Genomic DNA, 20,407 nt, shown 5'->3' with positions numbered 1-20,407 from the left:
TCTCATGTTCATTTAAGCTCCTTCATCATCACATGTGTGAGCTTCGCAACATCTCCAAGCCATTTTCACCTTCATGGCATATATTGCTCACACACATGTACCTGTGGACTAATCACCTGTGTATCTCACATAAACACAATTAGTCCACCTAAGTTGTCACTCAATTACCAAAACCAAACAAAGACCTTTCAGTCATACAACCAACATTGATGTGACAGAGTCGGGAATGCCAAACATTAGACTCATTATCATTTCTCACATGGTTCACAATTTTATCACAAGAATCCATCAAAGAGAGGCGGAACAAGCCTCCGCTTTCATAGCCTTTTCCAACAAAGGTTCCATACTTGGATACAACACATTTATTGGACTCAAATACAAGTCTAAAGCCATCTCTACATAATAGAGATCCACCAACGAGATTCTTCTTGATGGAGGGGACATGCTGCACGTTCTTTAGCTGCACGATCTTTCCTGAAGTAAACTTCAGATTGATCGTACCAACACCAAGTACAGCAGCACGCGTACCGTTTTCCATCAGCAAGGAGCAACCTCTTTGTTCCTGATAAGAAGAAAACAAAGAAACATCAGAACAAACATGAATGTTAGCACCCGTGTCAACCCACCACTTAGGCGAGAGACAAACTGAAAAAACTGTAGGTAGATGATTACCGTACCCAGATCCTCCAGATTCGCTAACAACCATGTTTGCGGACTTCTTCTGCTTGTCCTTGCGGTCAGGGCACTCTTTTGCCCAATGGTCAGATGCACCGCAGACAAAGCAAAGGCCCTTTTCTTTTTCCTTACCCTTCTTCTTAAAAGTTGCAGCTTTAGGCTTGACTGCAGGCCTGTTTTTCTTCTTCCTCTGTGCGGCATGAAAGTTCTTCTTTTGCACCAGATTGGCGCTAGAACTTTCCTCATGCGCTTTCTTGCCATGAGTGTCCTTTGCCCTAGCATTCTCCTCCACACCAAGAGTAGCAATGAGATCAGTCACACTGAACACTTGCCTCCTGTGCTTTAGAGTAGTGGCAAAGCTCGACCAAGTAGGTGGCAGCTTAGCGATGATACCGCCAGCCACAAACTTGTCAGGCAACTCACACTCATTGTTCTGGAGTTCCTTTGCCAGCATCTGTATCTCATGAGCTTGCTCTACTACAGATCGATCATCGACCATCTTGTAGTCATAGAACTTCTCCATGATGTACAATTCAGTGCTAGCATCGGCAACACCGAACTTGGCCTCAAGTGCATCCCACATGTCCTTGCCAGTGTCCATATCCATGTACACTTGCACCATGGTTTCAGCTAATATGCTGATAAGACCCCCATTGAACAAGTTATCTGCCTCATTGAACTTAATCTCCTCCTCGTGAGAGAAAGGAGGTTCAATGCGCTTTCCCTTGATCACGTGCTCACAACGCATACTAGTGAACCACAGCTTGGAGCGGACACGCCACACTTTATAGTTGGATCCATTATCTTTCAATGGTGGTGGTTTTAGTGACGCAGCAAAACTAGCAGCCGAAAATGACCTATCAAGTTTTTGGATTGTTGAACATTTGGTCAATTTACGACTTATATTAATCCATAAATACGACTTAAACAATAGTAACAGTATCACTAACCATACTGTAACAGCACCACTACTGCAGATAGTATTTAACAGTGTAGCAACCAAGTGTGCTAAAAACGCTAACAGAATAGCATATGAACAATAGCGCACAGTGGGATTAGATTTATACCCTAGGGTGGGACTGCCGGTACCCGCGGACAGTGAGCCACCATCTTCTCCGTCGTTGGTGTTGGTGCGACCACCAGTCCTCCTCGTGTCCACCATGTTGCAGAGGAGGTCGCGCTGGGAGACTCCTGCAGGTGCGGTGTCGGAGCAGTGGCACGGGAAGCTCCTGCAGGTGCGGTGTCGCAGCAGTAGCACGGGAAACTCCTGCAGGTGCGGTGTCGAAGCAGTGGCACGGGAAGCTCCTGCAGGTGCGGCGTCGGAGCAGTAGAACGAGACTCTCCCGTCAGGAAGCAGAAGCCCCCGAACAGGAAACTGCAGACGGGGCAGCAGTTGCACCGGGAAGCCGGCGCTCCCCAAAAACTTGATTCCCTACCGAAGCTCCCTGTGCGCGCAGGGAACTCCGGTCAGAGATGCAGACGAACAGCTCAGCGCTCAGATGTTGCGGAGAGAAGGAAGAGGAAGAGTTGGGTCTCGCACACCTGGAACAGGGGTGCCCTCCCCTCATTATAGCCGCGCAATTCCCATCTGTCCGTTAGGCCCTGTCGGGGGAATGAACCTGGACAGGGTGGTTGGACGTTGGGAGTTGGCTGCGGCGGCTAGGGTTTTGGTTGGGCCAAGCGACAAAACCAGGCCACGGCCCCGTCGCGTCGCGTCGCGCACGCGGGCGGGCGGCGCGGCTCGGCTCGGCGACGGCGGCGCGCGCGTGTGGCCTCCCGGTTCTCCCTCTCAACTTGTCTATGTGAGAGTTTTAAGACTCACTATTTAAGTTGATAACCTTTTTAGTGAATTTCCCATATGTTACTAATCACTTTTCCACTTAACAATAATTATGGGCCTTTGAAGTTTATTTGATTAATTAGAATAAATAATGGACCTGGCCTAAATTAATCTAACAGTACATACGTAGTAGCGCAGGCTTCAGTCTCTCAACCTGGTATAATACAAAATTTGGAATATGCCTGGCAGGCTTCAGTCTCTCAATCTTCTGCTACCCAAGTTGTCTACTAGTCGTAGAGGTAGAGCAGCGGGGCAGATATAACCAGCGAACGCGACGTGCCACCATTTTAAGATATACAGTTCGTTCGGTTTGCTCGTTCATATTGTTTGTTGATTTATGAAGAAGTACTATTAATTAATTTATGTGAAAGAAAAATACTGATTCGGTTGAAACCGCAGCCAAACTAACGTACTCATATGCTATAACCAAGGAAGGCATCACGCCTTACGTGGGAAGCTAGAGTTCAGTTGACCTGCAACTACTGGTACAATCACTCAGATCATAAATAACGATCCTTCGGTATCTTTTTATATATTCAGAGCAATCACAGGAAGTGAGACGTACCGACTACCGAGCTATTTATTTAGGCCAGTTTTAGTGGGGTTTTCATCTCTTAGTTTTCAACACATCCATATTTTAGAAACAGTGTAGAAGAGTTTTATCCCCATGAAACTCTCTCTACCCTCATGAAACTTTTATCTTGATGAAACTCTCTCTACCCTCATAAACTTTTATCTTCTCTCTTCATCAAGACAGTGCCATATCAACATATTTAATCTACCCTCATGAAACTTTTATCTTTTCTCTCTTCATCAAGACAGTGCCATATCAACATATTTAATACCTATAAAACTCTATGATATCCCTATTAAAACTGACCTCATTATAGATAAATAGAGTAGAATGATGGGCTACTAATGAGCCCCATTCTTTTGACGCTGTGACCATGTGGTACTAAAAAGTATTAGCAAGCAGCTTGCATTGTAGGTACTCACGTGGATGTGGTGCTCTGAAAATAACAGCGTTGGCGTATATATTTTCGAATATAATCCTCTAGACACCTGTCCTGTTCGGTTGGCTGGAAAAACGACTGATATTGATGTTGATTTGTTGTGAGAGAAAAACACTGTTATTTAGCTAAAACGGCACGGCTTATAAGTGCAAACGAACAGGACCAATTATCTTTATCTTGGTACTAATTTTGCCCGTTTTATAATTGTATAATACTGCAGTTCTGTAGAATTCGATAAAACTGCTACGATTCTCACAGTTCGTTCCAAATTCTTGGGAACGATTTACAGGTTCAAAGTACATTTGGTACTGCAATAATGACTTAAACTTTTATTTGACATGCAGCTTCTCTGTGAAAGCGAAATTGTAGCGTACACGAGTCTTGCATGAGGCAAGAAGAGTAGGCAGGCAGAGCGTGGCAAGCTCCCCGCGCGCGTGCGCGTACCGGCATCACTGGCGGCCGGCCCCGTCGTCATCAGTTCAGACCGCCGCAGGCAGCCGCGCGGCGGCGAGCACCGGCACCGGCCCGGCCTCGCCGCCGCGCGCGAGGATGGACCTGTAGATCTCGACGAGCGCCTTCTCGTCGTAGTCCCTGGTGAGCGGCCGCGGCCGAACGAACGGATCCACCGCGGTGCAGTACGGGCCAGCGGCGCCGTATCCGGCCACGGCGGCGGAGGACGCGAGGCGGAGCATGGCGTTCACGTAGGCGTCGCGGAGCCGCGCCAGCAGCCGCAGCGGCGAGAGCGCGCGCAGGAGGCGCCGGCCGAGGACGCCCGCGCGCCGGCGACGAACGCGCCACCCGCGGGCGCGGCGGTGCCGTCCCGCCGCCGGCTGCGGCTGCGGCTGAGGCTGCGCCTCGCCCTCGCCGCCGCCACCGAGCTCCGCGGTCGGGAGGCGCGGGCGGCGCTGCGCTGCGGCCGCGTCGAGCCGGTCGTAGCCGCGGCGCTTCCAGTAGCCCTTGATGCCGCCCTTGTAGGCCGCGCCGCCGCCGCCGCCGACTCTTGGCATGGCCGGTCGGTCGCGGGATGGTTCTTGGTTCCTTGGAGAGGTTGGACTGGCGTGCTCAGGTGGCCGACCGCGCGAGCTGTGGATGTGCAGAAATGGTGGGGAGGGGGTCACCGGGGTGAGGAGAGGAGGCTAGCTGCTGCCGCACTTATATTATGCAGCACGTACACGGATACATGTACCGGTATCGGGCAGATACGGATAGGTGGATACGGAGTATTGAAAAACTAAAAGCAGTAGCAACCAAGGCTTGCATTCTTTGTAATTGTGTTGTTGCTCACCCTTTCCGTATTTCCATCATCTAGCCAACGTTCCAACAGGCAAGCTTGCCAAGCATCTCCATCCAATCCTCAAAATCCAATTAGGGCCCGTTCGCTTCCTTTGGAAAGACCCGCCAGGAAGATTTCCGGCTGGAATCCTTAATTAATTTATATAAATTTTCATTAGCAGAAATAATTCGTGCCATACTGCTTTAAACGAACGGCCCTTAGGAATAAGAATATACAGGTGTAGTGCAGAAGGAGAACTATTCAACTTGATGGGGATTAAACTATTCAGTTATATCCCATAAGGAGAGAAATTTAACAAAAAAGCGTTATTAGAAAATTAAAGGGGAAAACTCACTGTGGGGAGTCAGGGATCAGCTGTTGATGGGCTGTGGGCCGTATCGGAACGACGTATCAAACCAGTGCTACATATATCAGTAAGTAAATAGTATCCGAATTGTTGTTGATTTATTTTTTTTACGGATAACGTATCCAAGCGTATCCATGCCGTATCCTCCTATCTCGGCGTATCGGGGATTCGGGGTAACGTAGCTTATATATATCAAATCTACCACCGTACAGTATATATAGTAGACAAAGAAACAAATTAAGTTAGTTGAATAATTATTATGTTTATTAGTGTTTATTTTTGGTGTTACAAAAGTAGTCTACACATTATGGCCCTATTCGTTTGTCTTATAATCCGTATTTTTCAACTTGTTTTTTTAGCCGGAACAGTATTTTTTTCTCACAACCAATCAACCAGAATAGTATTTTGGTTTATTTTTGAGGAAACGAACGGAGCCTATATTACACAAAAGTAGTACTAGGAACCACGGATCGTTCGCGAGAACCAACAATTAGAACCTACAGCCAATGTTCCCCCGTGTCATCCACGGCAACACTGGACAGATCGGTCAAAATATCCATTTTTAGGTCCTGTTTGGCAGCATCATATATTTTTTCAGGTGTAAATCGTTGCCCTCTGTAATTTGCTGTGCACAAGGATACAACTGTTTTTTTTACACTTTCAAAATGTTGTTTGGATTAAAAGCTTCCGCTTGCACGATTCCATCTTCTGTGTAACAGAACCGACCAAATCATAAGAATGTAAGTACAAAAACAATCACCAAAGTGATCAAATTCCTGTACTTAAGCTCCCATAATCCCGGTAGTCCGGAAATCACGAAGGATTTCAACCAACTCTCGACATACAAACCAAGACCATAGTGATTCAACACAACACATCATTCGTTACAACATTTCACAAGTAGCATTCGGATTACATCCATCAGAGTTCAAATAGAATATTACAAACCAAGTTCAAATTTGCGGAAGCCAACATAGTTTAGTACATAACTTCATAGTTTCAAATACATTGCCAGATCTTAGTCATGTCCCACAAAAGCATCTTTAGGTACGAGAACTAGAAGAGACCGCGCCCAACGGTCTAGTCTTCATCCCCAGCCGGGAGAAGGCAATACTTGCAGCAACCAAAGTAGAACTGGTCATCTGCAATATGTGGGAGATAAACCCTAAGTACGAGAAGATACTCAGCTAGACTTACCCGTCAAACCAGAAATAAAAGACACCAAGGGTCATGCAAGGCTTATGAGGTGGGCTAGCTGGACACAGTTGCATAAAAGAGCTTATGAATAAAGTAACCAATTTAAACTTCGCATCAAGTTTATCATCATTTACCTGTCCACTAGATTTGCACCTGTACTATAGCACTCACTTATTAGGAGCAAACAATATTAACCATAGCAGGTATAATAAGGCTGTCATCATCATATCATCATTTCTGAACCATTATGTTATTTAGTGTATCTACTTTGGAGATAAGCCCGTCAAGTTCTCACTAACCGGGATAGACGGCGACTCGAATCGAATTACAACTCAGTTGAGGGGGTATTCCTAACTCTCACCCTGGCATACTTTGCAAGGGTAGCCGTGGGTCACCTTTGGTACAACTCAGGAACCAAATTCGCGGGTTCGATCAGCGCCAGTGCTCTCAGGGATTACCCTTCTGCCAGGACGATCAGGACTTTTAAATCACTTGCCCTTAGACTCACGCCTACGACTCCCTTCCGAGGCGTACTTTATACTTATCGACTCCCGACCTGAGTTGAGCTACTCGGCTTCGCGGTCGGTCTTCGGACACGGCCAACTAAAAGAGAGGCATGCGTTCAACATGAACAAGAAAGGCTCTAAGATTCAGTCCTTAAGCGACACAGATGGAGTCACTACAAACCGGCAAGCCTCCGCCTAGTCTTCATTTCAAATTAAGATAGGTTCTTTTCCACGATAGCAAATATAGCCAACCGTGCCATATGTATATTCCTATATCTCGCAGGTGACAGGAAATCACCTGACTTCTACCGCGTTTAAGCAGGGCTAAGCACTACACAAACCTGAGCTACATAGGATTCAGGGTATCAATATCTGGACAAGGATTGGATAACCAATGCAGCAAGGGTTTGCATCCAACACCTAAACTTAATGCAATAATATATATATATATATATATATATATAACAATAATATTTTAACTGTATTTCAGAAATTAGGAGGCTTAATATGCTCCAGGGCTTGCCTTTCACAAAGTTGCACGGATGGTGATCCGGACACTCAACGGCGACCTCGTTTGGCACTTCTCCCGAGGGCTGCACCTCCTGAACCTCCGGTATTGGCTGCTGCTGCTCTCCGCTCGGTTCCTCGAATTCCAGCAGTGTCATACCTTCTGGTATACCTATTGTATGCCGATGCACAAGATAAATATCATAGATGCATAAGGAATGACATAATGCTCATGATGAATGGATCACAGTAAGTGTTTAACGAAAACATCACTGGACACTCGTTTACCGATTAAAAATAGCTCTATTCAAATCACTTTAAAACATGTATCTAACTTAACTTGAAGAACGAGATCTACTTACCTAACTTGCATAACCTAAGATAAAGATGCTCATCTTCAGTTAAAGGCCTAACACCTAGGAACATCACCACAAGCTTAGGAAATAGTAAAGGCATACTTAAATCAAAGTTAAGGTTTTACATGCAAACGAGTTGTTCCGTAATTCAATCACAACCAGAGTTCTATAAATTCAAATGACTTGCAAGAGGACATTCTGGAAAGCTTATGAAATTCTCTACAATTCATTTATAAATATTAAAGCATGATTCTTACGTTAACCAAATCGAATTAAGGCAAACATAGAATCTGTCCAGAAATGACAGGGTTACTAAATTAATTATTTAGTGATGATGCAAAAGCATAATTGGACCAAACCAAATTTGCCAACTTATTGCACATACCAGAGGAACATCAGAAAGTATAGTGCCAACCTCTAAATAAATTATTTAATGTCCTTTTCTAATTTATTTAGTTAATTAGGTGATTAAAGCAACATATAGTAAAACTATTCAGAAAAATATATAAAAATTACAGTAGCTATCTCATGCTTCACATAGACTACCATAAAAATTTCAAAGCAATTGGTCAAGCAGAACTTGCTGTATCAAAAATAACAAATGGCAGGGCTATTTCTAGCATAATTAGGAAACCCTAATGAAAAGTGTCAAGGAATAGATTTCACATTTTTTCTAGCATCATTCTAGCATAAGAATAGCACTCACCAAATTTTACCTTTACTAGATCTATAGAAAAATTATGAAAATTCACACAAGATCCATCCATGCAAACAAGAGAATTTCCTAACTCCTACATACAGTGTCCAAAATGTATGAAAATTTAACTACAAGCTATCCATGATATGAGCAGTACACCATAAAAATTTTATGCCAATTGGAGCTACAAAGAAAAAGATATAATTACCCCTATTTCCCACATTATTAAAAGAGATAATTAGCAACTCCATTTTTCATCACAGAACATGGCATAAATTATATTTTTAATATAAACTAGACATTATCAGGAACTCAACAAAATTAGAACCACATCATTTGGATCTACCAACTAGGAGATACACATTTTTAAAAATGTACACAAATCTGTGAAAAAGAATAAACAGAACAAAAATGGAAAACCTAATCACTACAGCTGGGCCGGCCCGGAAGAATACGGCGGCCCGCGAAGCACGCGCTGGTGCGGCCCAGAACTCGGCGCGGCCCATGCCGGCTCCCGCCTGCGCTCGGCGGCTGACGAAGTGGGTCCCGCGAATCAGTGAGACAGACAGGGGAGGAAGGAAAGACGACGGCGTAACTCGTCGCCGGTGGCAGCTCCGGCGAGGCCATCGGTGCCAACGTGTTCGCCTCACCCGTGCGCACCTAGGGACACCCTCAATTGAAGCTATTTCCGTGGCTAGAGGGAGTGACGACGGCTATGGCGGCGCACAGGCCACGGGTTGGTCGGCCCCGGCGAGGCCCGACCCCGTAGGGCACGGCTAAGCACGGTACGAGCTTCCAGAGTTCGCTACCAAGCTAACCAAGCAAAGAAGAGGGGACGGGAAGGCCTCGATGGCAGTTGACCGCGTGGAGCGCCAACTCCGGCGAGGTCCCGTCATGGCGGCGGTGGAGGAAACGTTGAATACGCCCTTACCAATCCCCAATTGACATGGCTGAGAGGTGGAGGAGGTGGAGAGGAACACGGCGCAGCTAAGGACGAACTGGCCGATGCGTTTTTGTAGTGGTGAGCGCGCAAGGCGATGGCGAAGCTCAGTCGGCAATGGAGGAGCTACTGCGGCTTTGTCGCTGCGCGCGGTGGAGGCGAAGGAGATGCAAATGGAGCTGACGACCTAGTCGGGCAGGCGCACGGGGTGTTGCTCAAGTCGTGGCCGGCCGTGCCAGGGCGTCCGTGGCGCGTGGCAGCGTGAGCAGGAGACCGGCGACGAGTGTCACCCACGCGGCGCTCGTTGTCTGATGGCTGTCAGGTACTATAGCTCGCATTCAGATAACTTGAACCGCTTGACAGTGCAACATCAACACGTTAAAACGGCTAAACCGTTGATCCATCGCAAAAACCGTGTACATGAAAATTGTAGGCCTACCTTCCATCTCCAACTTCTATTCAAGGATCATCATCTAATTCGCCATGGATCAGAAGTTACATCAAGCCAAAGTTGGCTCGATCCAACTGAAACTGAATTTATGACTTAGCAAATTTTCTAAGTATGAAATCAGCATGGAAATATGAATTGTGGGCCTTGTTTGAACATGTTCTAGCCATTTTCATGAGAGGGTCATATTGAGACTTTTGTTCCTTGATAAATTGGCTACAACTTTGGTAAAGGGTGCACAGCCATACAAGGTCTCTAGGTTGGTCTTTTGAATCAGTCAAACAGTAGTACATTATAGGTCATTTTAAGTCAAACCTCCACTAGAGGGCATTTTAGTCATTTTGTTCCACATGAACAATGTCCCATCAATTACCCTAAGTGTAGTTAAGGTGTATTAGACCATAATTAACCACTCTACACAAGTGCTATACCAATTTCTAATGATCACATGTGATAAAGCAACAAAACAATCAATTTCACTCAAATGTTACAATTCCATGTTTCACATGTTTCATGCCTTTGTTGAAATTTTAACTTGCCACATTCCTACCATGTTGCCATGTTTCAAGGTATGAGAAACTCATGTTGCATTCACATGTTTCACTACTACCATTTACAAGCAATCAAGTATGAAGCAAACATAATTGCGAATGTTGCATATGCATGTTTCAGTAACAATGGCATGATGAGGTAGATGATGCACATGTTTATGAAATGAAATACAATTTTGTAGAAGCCAAACACCTAGGGTGTTACATTCTGCGTGTCGCTTACATCCGTGATGTGCTTGTATCTGGATTGCCTGCAACTGCATGAATTAAAATAAGATGACCACAGCTAGGCTGCCATGGATTTCTCTCTGCATCAGTGTACCCGGTCATGCCTGCCATCATGCGGCCCGATGTGGAGCTCCTGTTGGTTTGGCTTATAAGCCATACTTTTTTAACCAATGAATAGTATTTTTCCTTCACAGTAAATCAGTCAACATTATTTTTAGCCATAGCTTATTAACCAAGCTAACAAGGCATGCTTCTCGCCGGCCAACGCCCTGCCGGGGTCAACAAATCCGGCCCCCATGGCGACCGGCGTCGCTGGCCGCTTTCCCGTTCGACAGAATGTTCACCCCCGGCGTACATGCCCCCGGCGATGGCGCGCGTCCCCCCGGCAATGGCGTCCTTGAGATAGTCGCCGGCGGAGACGGGAGAGCAAGCCCACGGCGTCGGCCACCGCAGCCTAGCTCCATGGTCGCCAGGATGTCCGCTCCGCTCTGCAGTCGATTTGCTACCCGACAGTTCATGAACTCACCTATCGCCGCCGCTAGCAGGGGACCCTCGGCTCAGCCACCACCAGGGATCCCACGACTCCACCGCTACCAGGGGACCCTCGGCTCGGCCGCCACCAGGGAACTCTCGACTCCGCTGCCACCGGTGAGAGCAAGCTGAGGGAGAAGGGACGAGTCAAGCTAAGGCCCTGTTCACTTCTCTTATAATCCGTCTTTTTCAGCCGGAACAATTTTTTTTCTTACAATAAATCAGTTGAAACAGTGTTTTGGTTTGTTTTTTCAGCGAAGCGAACGGGGCCTTATTTTCTAGGGAAGAGGAGGTGTTTTTTTTTACAACTGTTTTAGTGCAATTCATCTGTAAAAATAGTAGGTTCACTGGACATTCAAACAGCACGTTGCGACCTAGGTTGTAAAAAATGATAGGCCTGTAATTTACAATAGTTTTGGTCAATTACCGGATATCCAAACATGCGCTCAAACTTAACACGAATTTGGGTTTAGTCCTCCGGACCGACCTGTGATCTAGCGGACCCTCGTCTACCGTGATGAGCCCATGGTTCCTCTAAATATTCATACACTCAAATCTAGCATTATTTCAATGGTGGCAGTTGGTAATTCTTCGAAGTTCCTAGGTATTGAATTTGGTGCTATTCTTTTTGATGAAAAATATAACAAGAACATGGAGAAGTTTACTACTCTCGGTCTATCATCAAAGATATTTTATAGAGCTGTCTTGTTATTACGCGAAAAGAAGGACAAAATAAAGCCAAGAAAATACGTCAATACTAGTTCTAAAGAGGTGGAGACCAATGGGATTTTCTCAACGTGATTAGAATCCTTGCCGTAATATTTTTTATTTATATACATTTGTTTCCTATCGATACTTGTGTGCGTGAACCAAATTGGTGCGGTGTGCCGCTGGGACGTGCTATGCTTGTTAGTGGAGTTTGAGTCTCAGTGGAGTTTGAGTCGTGTCCATCAGTCCATGTACACGACTACACGTGTGCTGGCCGAACCAAGTTGAGGCCGTGGGGCTGAGTCAGTTTAATTAGTTTAATTAGAGCAATTCTTTTCAAAACCATTGAGTTTTCTAAATGCTAAAAAATATTAGGAGTAATAAAGAGGAGCTTCTTCAACAATTTCTAAAAAGTAACTCCTAAAATATAAAAAATTTAGGCCCACATCAAACTTCCCAAACAATCAGTGGCATTTTTATAAATATCATCATCTTCCACCTAGGAACAAGCACGTACAGAAACAGAAAAGAAACAAGCACGTACAGAAACAGAAAAGAAACAAGCACGTACAAAAAGGCCGGCGAGCACCATCTCGATGAGGCGCGCGTCCTTGCCGCAGAGGCCGACCCCTCCTCCTCCCGAGATGTTAATGAGGGAGACGAGGTTCTTGTTGACCTTCCCGACGAGCACCATCTCGATGACCTCCATGATGAGCGCGTCAGTGACGCGGAGGCCGTCGCGGAAGTACGGCTCGACGCCAACGCGCAGAGTTAATCTCCGGGTGCCTCCCACCGTGGATGTGTCACGTCGAAGCCGAGGCATTACGACGTGGGTCGTGCCGCGTGCTTGTGCGCGGCGGCAGCGGCAGTAGCAATAGGTCGAGCGACTCGCCATGGCCGTACTACTAGAAATATTCACTTTTATGATGAAAATCTTAATGATAAATCCAAAACTGTCATAGAAGATCATTTTTTATGACGAATATTTCTATTTCGTCATAGATCAGTGGTGACGATCCTCTAACCCTCGCTATCTATGACAAAATCAGGCATCGTCACAAAAAAACGTCATAGAAGAGCACAGGGTTTCGTCGTAGATCACTCGCGCGACTCATCTGTGACGATCTCCTTTAATACTATGACGAACAGGACTTCGTCATTGAACTAATTATACATCTGTGACTAACAATATCCTATCTATAACAAACAGTGCTTCGTCATAGGTCTCCACATGGTACTTTCTTCATCTGACGTGTACTTGTGGGACCTGCAGCTCCTCATCCATGACGCTTGTAATTCATCATAAAAGTCTTCGCTCGATCTTTTCTCCATGCGACGTATACCTATGGGATCCCTCTCCATCCGACGTGTACCTATAGTACCTGTAGTTACTCATCTGTGGCGCTTGCCATTCATCATAAAAGTCTCTATTCGGTCCTTTCTCCATCCGACGTGTACCTGCAGGACCCTTCAGTATCTGATCTGTGGGACCCGACGGCTTATGTGTCCGTGTACCTGTGGGATCATTCTCCATCTCCTATCTGACCTATGGGACCCGACGACTTGTGTGTCACTTTACATGTCACGTGTACCTATGGGACCGTTCTCCATCTCCATCTAACCTGTGGGACCCGACAGCCCATCTCCATCCGACCTATGAGACCCGACGGCTTGCGTGTCACTTGACGCTTGCAATTCATCATAAAAGTCTCCGCTCGATCCTTCTACATCCCACCTATGTGACCCAATGACTTACGTGTCATGTGTATATGTGGGACCTTTCTCCATCTCCATCTAACCTATGGGACCCGACGGTTTGCGTGTCACTTGTACCATGTGTGCCGTCGGGGTTTAATTTCTCCAAAAAAGGTCTGATACCTAGGAGTTGAACCTAGGATTTGGACCAAGAAATAGAGCGTCTTTACCATTGCTCTAGATGCTTAGCTGTGCTGGCATCTCTTTGGAGTCGTTATAGTATCTTATTGGCTATGTGAATGCCCTACAGGTTGACCTAAATTGGATATCCCCTGCAAGTGAAAGCAAATTCGGTGCCTGCTGGACTCGTGGTGGTAGTGGCGGAGGCGGCGGATCCCCAGGTCTGTTGTGGTGGCTCAGGCGTCCTTTTGGGGGTGTGGTGGGGACTCTCCCAGTGGAGCATGGCGGTATTGGTGTCCGCGTGATCAGGTGTGTGCCACGGCAGAGGCGCTTGTAGCCGAGCCATGCCAGTTTGTAGAACAAAGGTATGAGTACCATCTTCTGTGATTATAGGACTGCCTTTTCTGTATATGATAAAGTAAAGTACACATAAAGAAAGGCTATTCTATATGAATTTCAATTGAAATCAATGCTTTTGTCACACAAAAATAGAAAACCAGACTGTCTCATAGTATGATATGAACAAATGCACAGATTAGTGCTCTCGAACACTGTATTCTTTGTTCTAATGCTAGTCTTGTCATTGTCCATCCAATGGTCTAAACTCTAATGGACTTTGCATACTTTTGCTGCAACAGATGGACATATCTTGGATTCGTAATGGGAGACCATTCTCACCGATGTTCATCGTAGGAGTTAAAGAGTTCATGGATATGGTTGAACAAAGATACTCAGGGGCAAAAGATCCCTTGCCCATGTACACAATGTCTTAACCAGGTGGATAAAACTTGGCAGGAGGTGAAGGACGACTTACTTATATATAGAATGTCACCCACATACACCACATGGATTCATCATGGGAAAGAGGGAGGAGGTACTAACATTATAGAGCCATCAGATGTGCATGGATCTCATCATGATGGTTGGATTATGAAGGAGAAGGAGCAGGGTTATGGCAACGATAACATATTACCAGATTTTGATGATTTAGTTCAAAACCTTTTAACATCTAAAGAGCAAGTTGGAAGAGTCCCAAAGTTTGAAAGAGTGTTAGATTGAGTTGAAGCAGTTAGTTTCTTCTGGATCTACCTTCTCAAGATTCTCCTTCCTTGTCAGGTTGCTCTATATCAAGTCCCACTATTGAGTTAGCAATAGCTATTTTGATGCACTATTGGTGTTGCTGTCAGATGCATTCCCTACGAGCAACGTACCAAAATCATGTGAGGCGGCACACAAATATATTCGAGAATTGAGACAAGGTTATAAAAGTATCCATGTGTGCAAGAACAACTATGTGTTGTTTTGGGGTGATTGTGAGAAATTGCAAGTGTGCCCAAAATGTAAAGAGTCTAGATGGGAGGATGCAGATGGTAGCAGGAGGGTTCCTCATAAGGTCTTGAGGCATTTTCCACTAATACCAAGGTTGTAGAGGATATTTGCTGCTTAAGGAATAGTAGCAGACACCGAATGGCATGAGACTAAGTGAGAGAAGAATATCGATGAAATGAGCCATCCAATAGATGGGGAGGCATGACAGCAGTTTGATAGAAAGTATAAAACTTTTATAGATGATCCAAGGAACTTGAGGCTTGCCATTGCCACAGATGGTTTCAATCCATTTGGCAACTTTAGCTCGACATATAGTATGTGGCCTGTTCTTGTAATGCCTCTGAACCTACCACCATGGGAATATGTGAACCCATCGAATTGCTTTATTTCTTTGCTGATCCTAGGCCCAACCTCTCTAGGAAAGGATTTTGATGTATTTTTGGAGCCTATTATAAAAGAACTAAAAGACCTATGGAAGGGTGTCGACACTTTTCATGTACTACATCCTGATAATAAGAAAGGGTTCTGTCGGTGTTTTTTACCGGTAGATATTTGGTTCTTGGGAAACCCCACTTGTTGCAAAGAACAATCACAAGTGGAGACGAGATTTATACTAGTTTCGTCCCTCAAAAAGCGAGTAAAAGCCGTACGTCCAGTTGCTACTCTTGTATTGCTTGTATTCGATGAGATTGCTGTTACAATGTGGCTATGCCTATGAAAGAGTCGATGATTATAACAGGGGATATTGCTAGCTATTTATATCCGGGATCAACTTGCCCTACAAGCTAAGGAGTCATGCCCTAGTCGGAGTCCCAGCGTAATTCGAAGATATCCTTCCTTGAATAGGGTCGTCGTCGGCCTTCGAGTCATCTCTGATCTAAAGTTGGTAGTTGGAAATATGGAAGTCAGGGTACCTAGGGGTATGGCATCGACATAAGCCCCATGCTTGTCTATCAAATGGAACTTGGTCGTCTACGAGTAGTCAAGATTGTCTTAGCTAGGTGGTTTGTAGTTCGGGTACCAAGAGGTAGCCCGAGTTACCAATAGCAACTTAAGTCCTAATCTCGTGTAGGCCAATAAAGGTGCGCTATCGGGCGACGAGCTTGCTCTAGTGCCATCCTCAGGTTGTATTGTCTTGTCAATCCCATTTTACACACAAGCTAGGGGCACGTAGTCGTCTATTAGTCGAAGCGCTGCGTCGGCTCGGTTTCTCATGAGTGCGCGTGGAGATTTAATTCCTTTTTAATTGGGATGGCGGTTGAGATTCCTAGGAAGGCGGCTTGGTCCTATTTAATCTAGCCCGCTTATGATGAATTTGCAACCTCCATTCCCCAATCTTGTTGTGAAGATGAGGAAGAAAACCATCGACCACAACTGTCCCTACAAGGTGCCACATCCTCTAGAGCCCTAGCGCCGTTGTCCATGCTTCCCATGCCCCTAGCCCTAGCGATCCTAGAAGGGGATGCTAGGGGTCAATGAGGGCACTCCACCAGGGTCCCCGGCTGGGCTGTCGACCCAACTAGTGCCATCAGCACCGAAGGTGGTGATCGAGCTCTCTGACGAGGGTGAGCCAGAAGGCTTGACCCCGTCGATGGGTGGCACCTCTTTAGCCCCGATCGTCTCCACTGCCCCTGCTACCTTCGTTGCCTCCACCGCCCTCAACATCCTTGGCTCCTCTGCTCCTTGCACCATAGGCTTGCCAAACACGAGCCATGACATGGAGATCGCGAGGAGGCTCTTTGTCGAGCTGAATCATGTGGCCATTGGCATCCCAGGAGATGGCGGCATGGTGATCCTCAGCAGTGATAGTGAGGAAGAGGTCACTGAGGAGGAGGAGGCCGATGAGGAATATGAGGAGAAGGATGAGCTCGTGAGCGGTGGGTCACTGTTGAGGGGCTAGGCTGCTCCCATCTCATCAGCCGACCCTCTAAGGAGCTTGGTGAGAATCAGAGGAAGTGCCTGCTCCTACTATCTTAGATTGGGGTCCTAGTTTAATCATTTGTAAATCCATGTTAATGAATTATATCAATGAAATGACTAGTTCCTGATATGGATAGTTATCTCGCTTTTATCCACATTTTTCAAACTATTCTATGCTCGAGTCAGCCGCGAGCAGAGCCATGACGCACATTACACGTGGACACTGTCCAAAGTTGTAACACCCAAAAATTTTTACTATAAATTAGCAATTAATTCTTCGCATTTATTAAATTTTCTAGGTATTTTTAACTTAGGCCAAATAATAAACATTGGTTAATAAAAGTGATCTATAAGGTTTAGAAACATGTTTGTTGCATTCATGCCGAAGCATATTGTTTTTGGTTGAGTGTAGGGCTAGATGGTTGGAAGTTGAATTCAAATTCCATTTGAATTTGGCTTGAATTTAGAAAACAAGAAATAGAAAAGGTTTTAATTTTGAAAAAAAACTTCATCTTCTTTCTTATTCAGCCCGACATAGGCCCGTCCTTCACTTCGTTTCCCTTCCTAGTTTTGGCCTACTGGCGGCCTAGCAGCCCTTCCCTTCTCTTCCTTTCTCCTTCCCGTTTTCTCCCGCGGTCGACCTTGCTTCGCTCTAGCCCAGTCACCGGCACGCTCCACTGCGTTTCCCGTTTTCTCCCAGTGCGCACACCGCAACGGCCTAGCTCAGCCTACCCAGCTCGCCCGCACTGCACTGCCCGTTCTCTCCCTCTCACTGCGCACTGGCCCCACATGTCAGCGCCTTCCCTTCCCTTTCCTTTCCTCTTCCCCGGTGCCTTCCTTTCTCCACTGCTGCCGATGGCGCTACCAGCATGGAAAGCCACCGCTGCCCCGCATGCAAGGTAGGCGACCAACCTCGCCCGATCTCCTTGCTCCCCTTCCTTTTTCCGTGCATCGCCCAGCCTATAAAGCTCCGCGGCGCACCCCTTCCCTCTCCCATCCGCACCCCTTCCCTCTCCCATCCTCTACTCGCACTCTAGTTCCGCCGCCGCCGTAATCCTCCCTCACCCATACCTCAATCGCCGTCGACGACACCACTCGGGGCTCTGCCATAATCCCCCACACCCGTAGGTACCATCAATTTGAGGTTTTGGTCACAGGTTTGATCAGATTCATCCTCACCCCGCGCCCTCCCTGTCTCTCTAGATCGCCGTCGTCATCGACCCTGCTTTCAGGAGCCTTTCCTAGATGCATCCGTCGCCTTTCCTAGACTCATGGTGAGCTCCCCGTCCTTCCCGTGCCTTCCATTCACTGTTTTGTGCTCTAGAACACCGTACCAGGCGACCTCCAGACCCACCTGGCCATGGCGCCATCAGTGGGCTCAGCACCCCGCTAGTGTTTCCCCGCCTCGGTAGCGCCTCCATCGTGTTCGCGAGATCTCATAGATCATTTAGGTGTGCTTGGTTGTCTCAGGAATGGCTAGAACCACCGTACCGAGGGTTCACTGATGTGGTAGCCTTGTCAGGCGGCCATGGCGTGCTCGCTGACATTCCTGTGCAGTGGCGCAGGTCTCATCCGTGCCTCGTGTGCCATCAGATCAGTACTAGACGGCCTAGATCCAACCATACCAGGTTGGATCATAACCGGTCCACCAGTGGACTCGTAGACCTAGCCATAGTGACACGTCAGCAGGTCCACCAAGCCATGTGGTGCACCGCACTAATCCCAGACCCCAACACCAGCACCAACGTCGACCCATACCCATAGGAGGAAGTCTTAAAAATATGTAATGAACATGCGTAGATGCGCGAGAGAGTGTTTGGCTTCTTTCTTTTAATGGTTGAACAAGTGTTACTTGCATAGGTTGGATGTTTATCATTATGAACAATGCTTGATTTGGATCTGTGATATGATTGTGATGACTTGTGGGCATGTCCACGGTCATTTAGTTAAGGTTAAGGTTTAAGGATATTATGAATAAATAGTTGGGTTTCGTTTTATCATGCTGTCCATTCTGTATCATTCTAAACAGTTCGTCTTTATCAGTTCATATCTCATGTTCTAGCTATCCAATGGTCATGAAAATTTTATGGATATAAGTAGGCTTCAATATCTTTCTTTTGGCTCTAGAATCACCTCAATACCTAATATAAATTGTGCGATACAACTGTTGTAAGTTGAGGTTTCTGTGCTGTCAGAATTCTGGAATAGTACTGCTTGTCGTCTATATTTGACTAAGTAAACTTCAGAATATGAAAAAGTGTTCTAAATGAAAGTTGTAGATAATTTCATAATCGTTCTAGAAAGGTAAAATATGCAATCAGATGGTAAATATAGAGTGAGATATGCTCATTTTACTCCACTTCTGTTGTCTAACTCGCTAGGAAAAGTTCAGAACAATTATCTTCTTGTATACCCTACATATATCTCTTGTCTTGATCTTGTGACATCTACTCTTGTTATACCATTATCTTTTAAGGGTTATATTCTTAGACATGTGAGACTTATATGATGCATCTACAGATGGTGAACACCAAGAGGAACAACCAGGGAGGCAAGGACCTGCCACCACCTCCTCCAGTCACCATGGAGCAACTGATGATGATGCAGACACAGTTGCTTCAGCAGATGGCCTAGAACATGCAGAATATGGGGCATGAGAATGGGAATGCACCCCCTCATGTCAGAGATAAGAGGGGAGAGTTCCTGAAAGGACACCCACCTATATTCAAGCACTCTACCGACCCACTCTAGGCTAACGACTAGCTACGTGCCATTGAGAGGCAACTAGAGATTGCCCAGTGTGATGATAAGGAGAAGGTTTTATATGCTTCTTAATAGTTGCAAGGAGCTACACTAGATTGGTGGGACTCATTCCGCTTCAGCCGTACCGAAGCTAATCCCATCACTTGGGCTGAGTTGCATAGTGTCTTCCGCTCTCACCACGTGCCTACGGGACTTGATGAAGCTAAAGAAGGAGTTCTTGGATCTCAAGCAGGGGAGCATGACTGTTGCTGAATATCGTGATAAGTTTATACAATTGTCACGGTATGCACCAACTGAGGTAGATGAGGACGAGAAGAGGCAGGAGTTGTTTATGGAGGGCCTAAATGATGGTCTCCAGTACCAGTTGCTATCTCATACTTTTGCTAGCTTCTAGCAGCTGGTAGATAAGGCTTTGGTGATCGAGAACAAGTGTCCGCCAGATGGAGGACAAAAAGAGGAAGTTTCAAGGACAACAATCTAGGAGCAACTCTTGCTTCCGTGCCAATCCTCAACAAGCTCAACCTTAATAGCGCTATCAAGGTCAGACAGGTCTAGTCAACCGCAACCATCAACCCCAGCATGCACAGCAGCCACAGCAGTAGTACAAGACACCAGCTCAGCGCCAGCAGCAGTCCAACAATGTACCTATGAGGAACAATGCCCCCAATGCTCCACAGAAGAAT

The 20,407-nt window shown here is 46.1% G+C and overlaps 1 protein-coding gene across 1 annotated transcript; it reads right to left on the bottom strand.

Moving 5' to 3' along the window:
* Positions 1-3,729: 3,729 nt before the first annotated feature.
* LOC136514417 (uncharacterized) lies at positions 3,730-4,635 on the bottom strand. Its single transcript, XM_066508384.1, has one exon. The coding sequence runs from the start codon at positions 4,533-4,535 to the stop codon at positions 4,008-4,010; it is 528 nt and encodes a 175-aa protein (XP_066364481.1). The 5' UTR covers positions 4,536-4,635; the 3' UTR covers positions 3,730-4,007.
* Between the last annotated feature and the right edge of the window lie 15,772 nt (positions 4,636-20,407).

The sequence above is a fragment of the Miscanthus floridulus genome, chromosome 16, assembly GCF_019320115.1.
Source record: "Miscanthus floridulus cultivar M001 chromosome 16, ASM1932011v1, whole genome shotgun sequence".
NCBI classification, from domain to species: domain Eukaryota; kingdom Viridiplantae; phylum Streptophyta; class Magnoliopsida; order Poales; family Poaceae; genus Miscanthus; species Miscanthus floridulus.
Note: the sequence above shows the minus strand (reverse complement) of the source record. Positions and strands in the feature narration are given on the sequence as shown.

Coding starts and splice junctions, on each gene's coding strand:
- LOC136514417 (XM_066508384.1), bottom strand. CDS start 4,535: ATGCCAAGAGTCGGCGGCGGCGGCGGCGCGGCCTACAAGGGCGGCATC.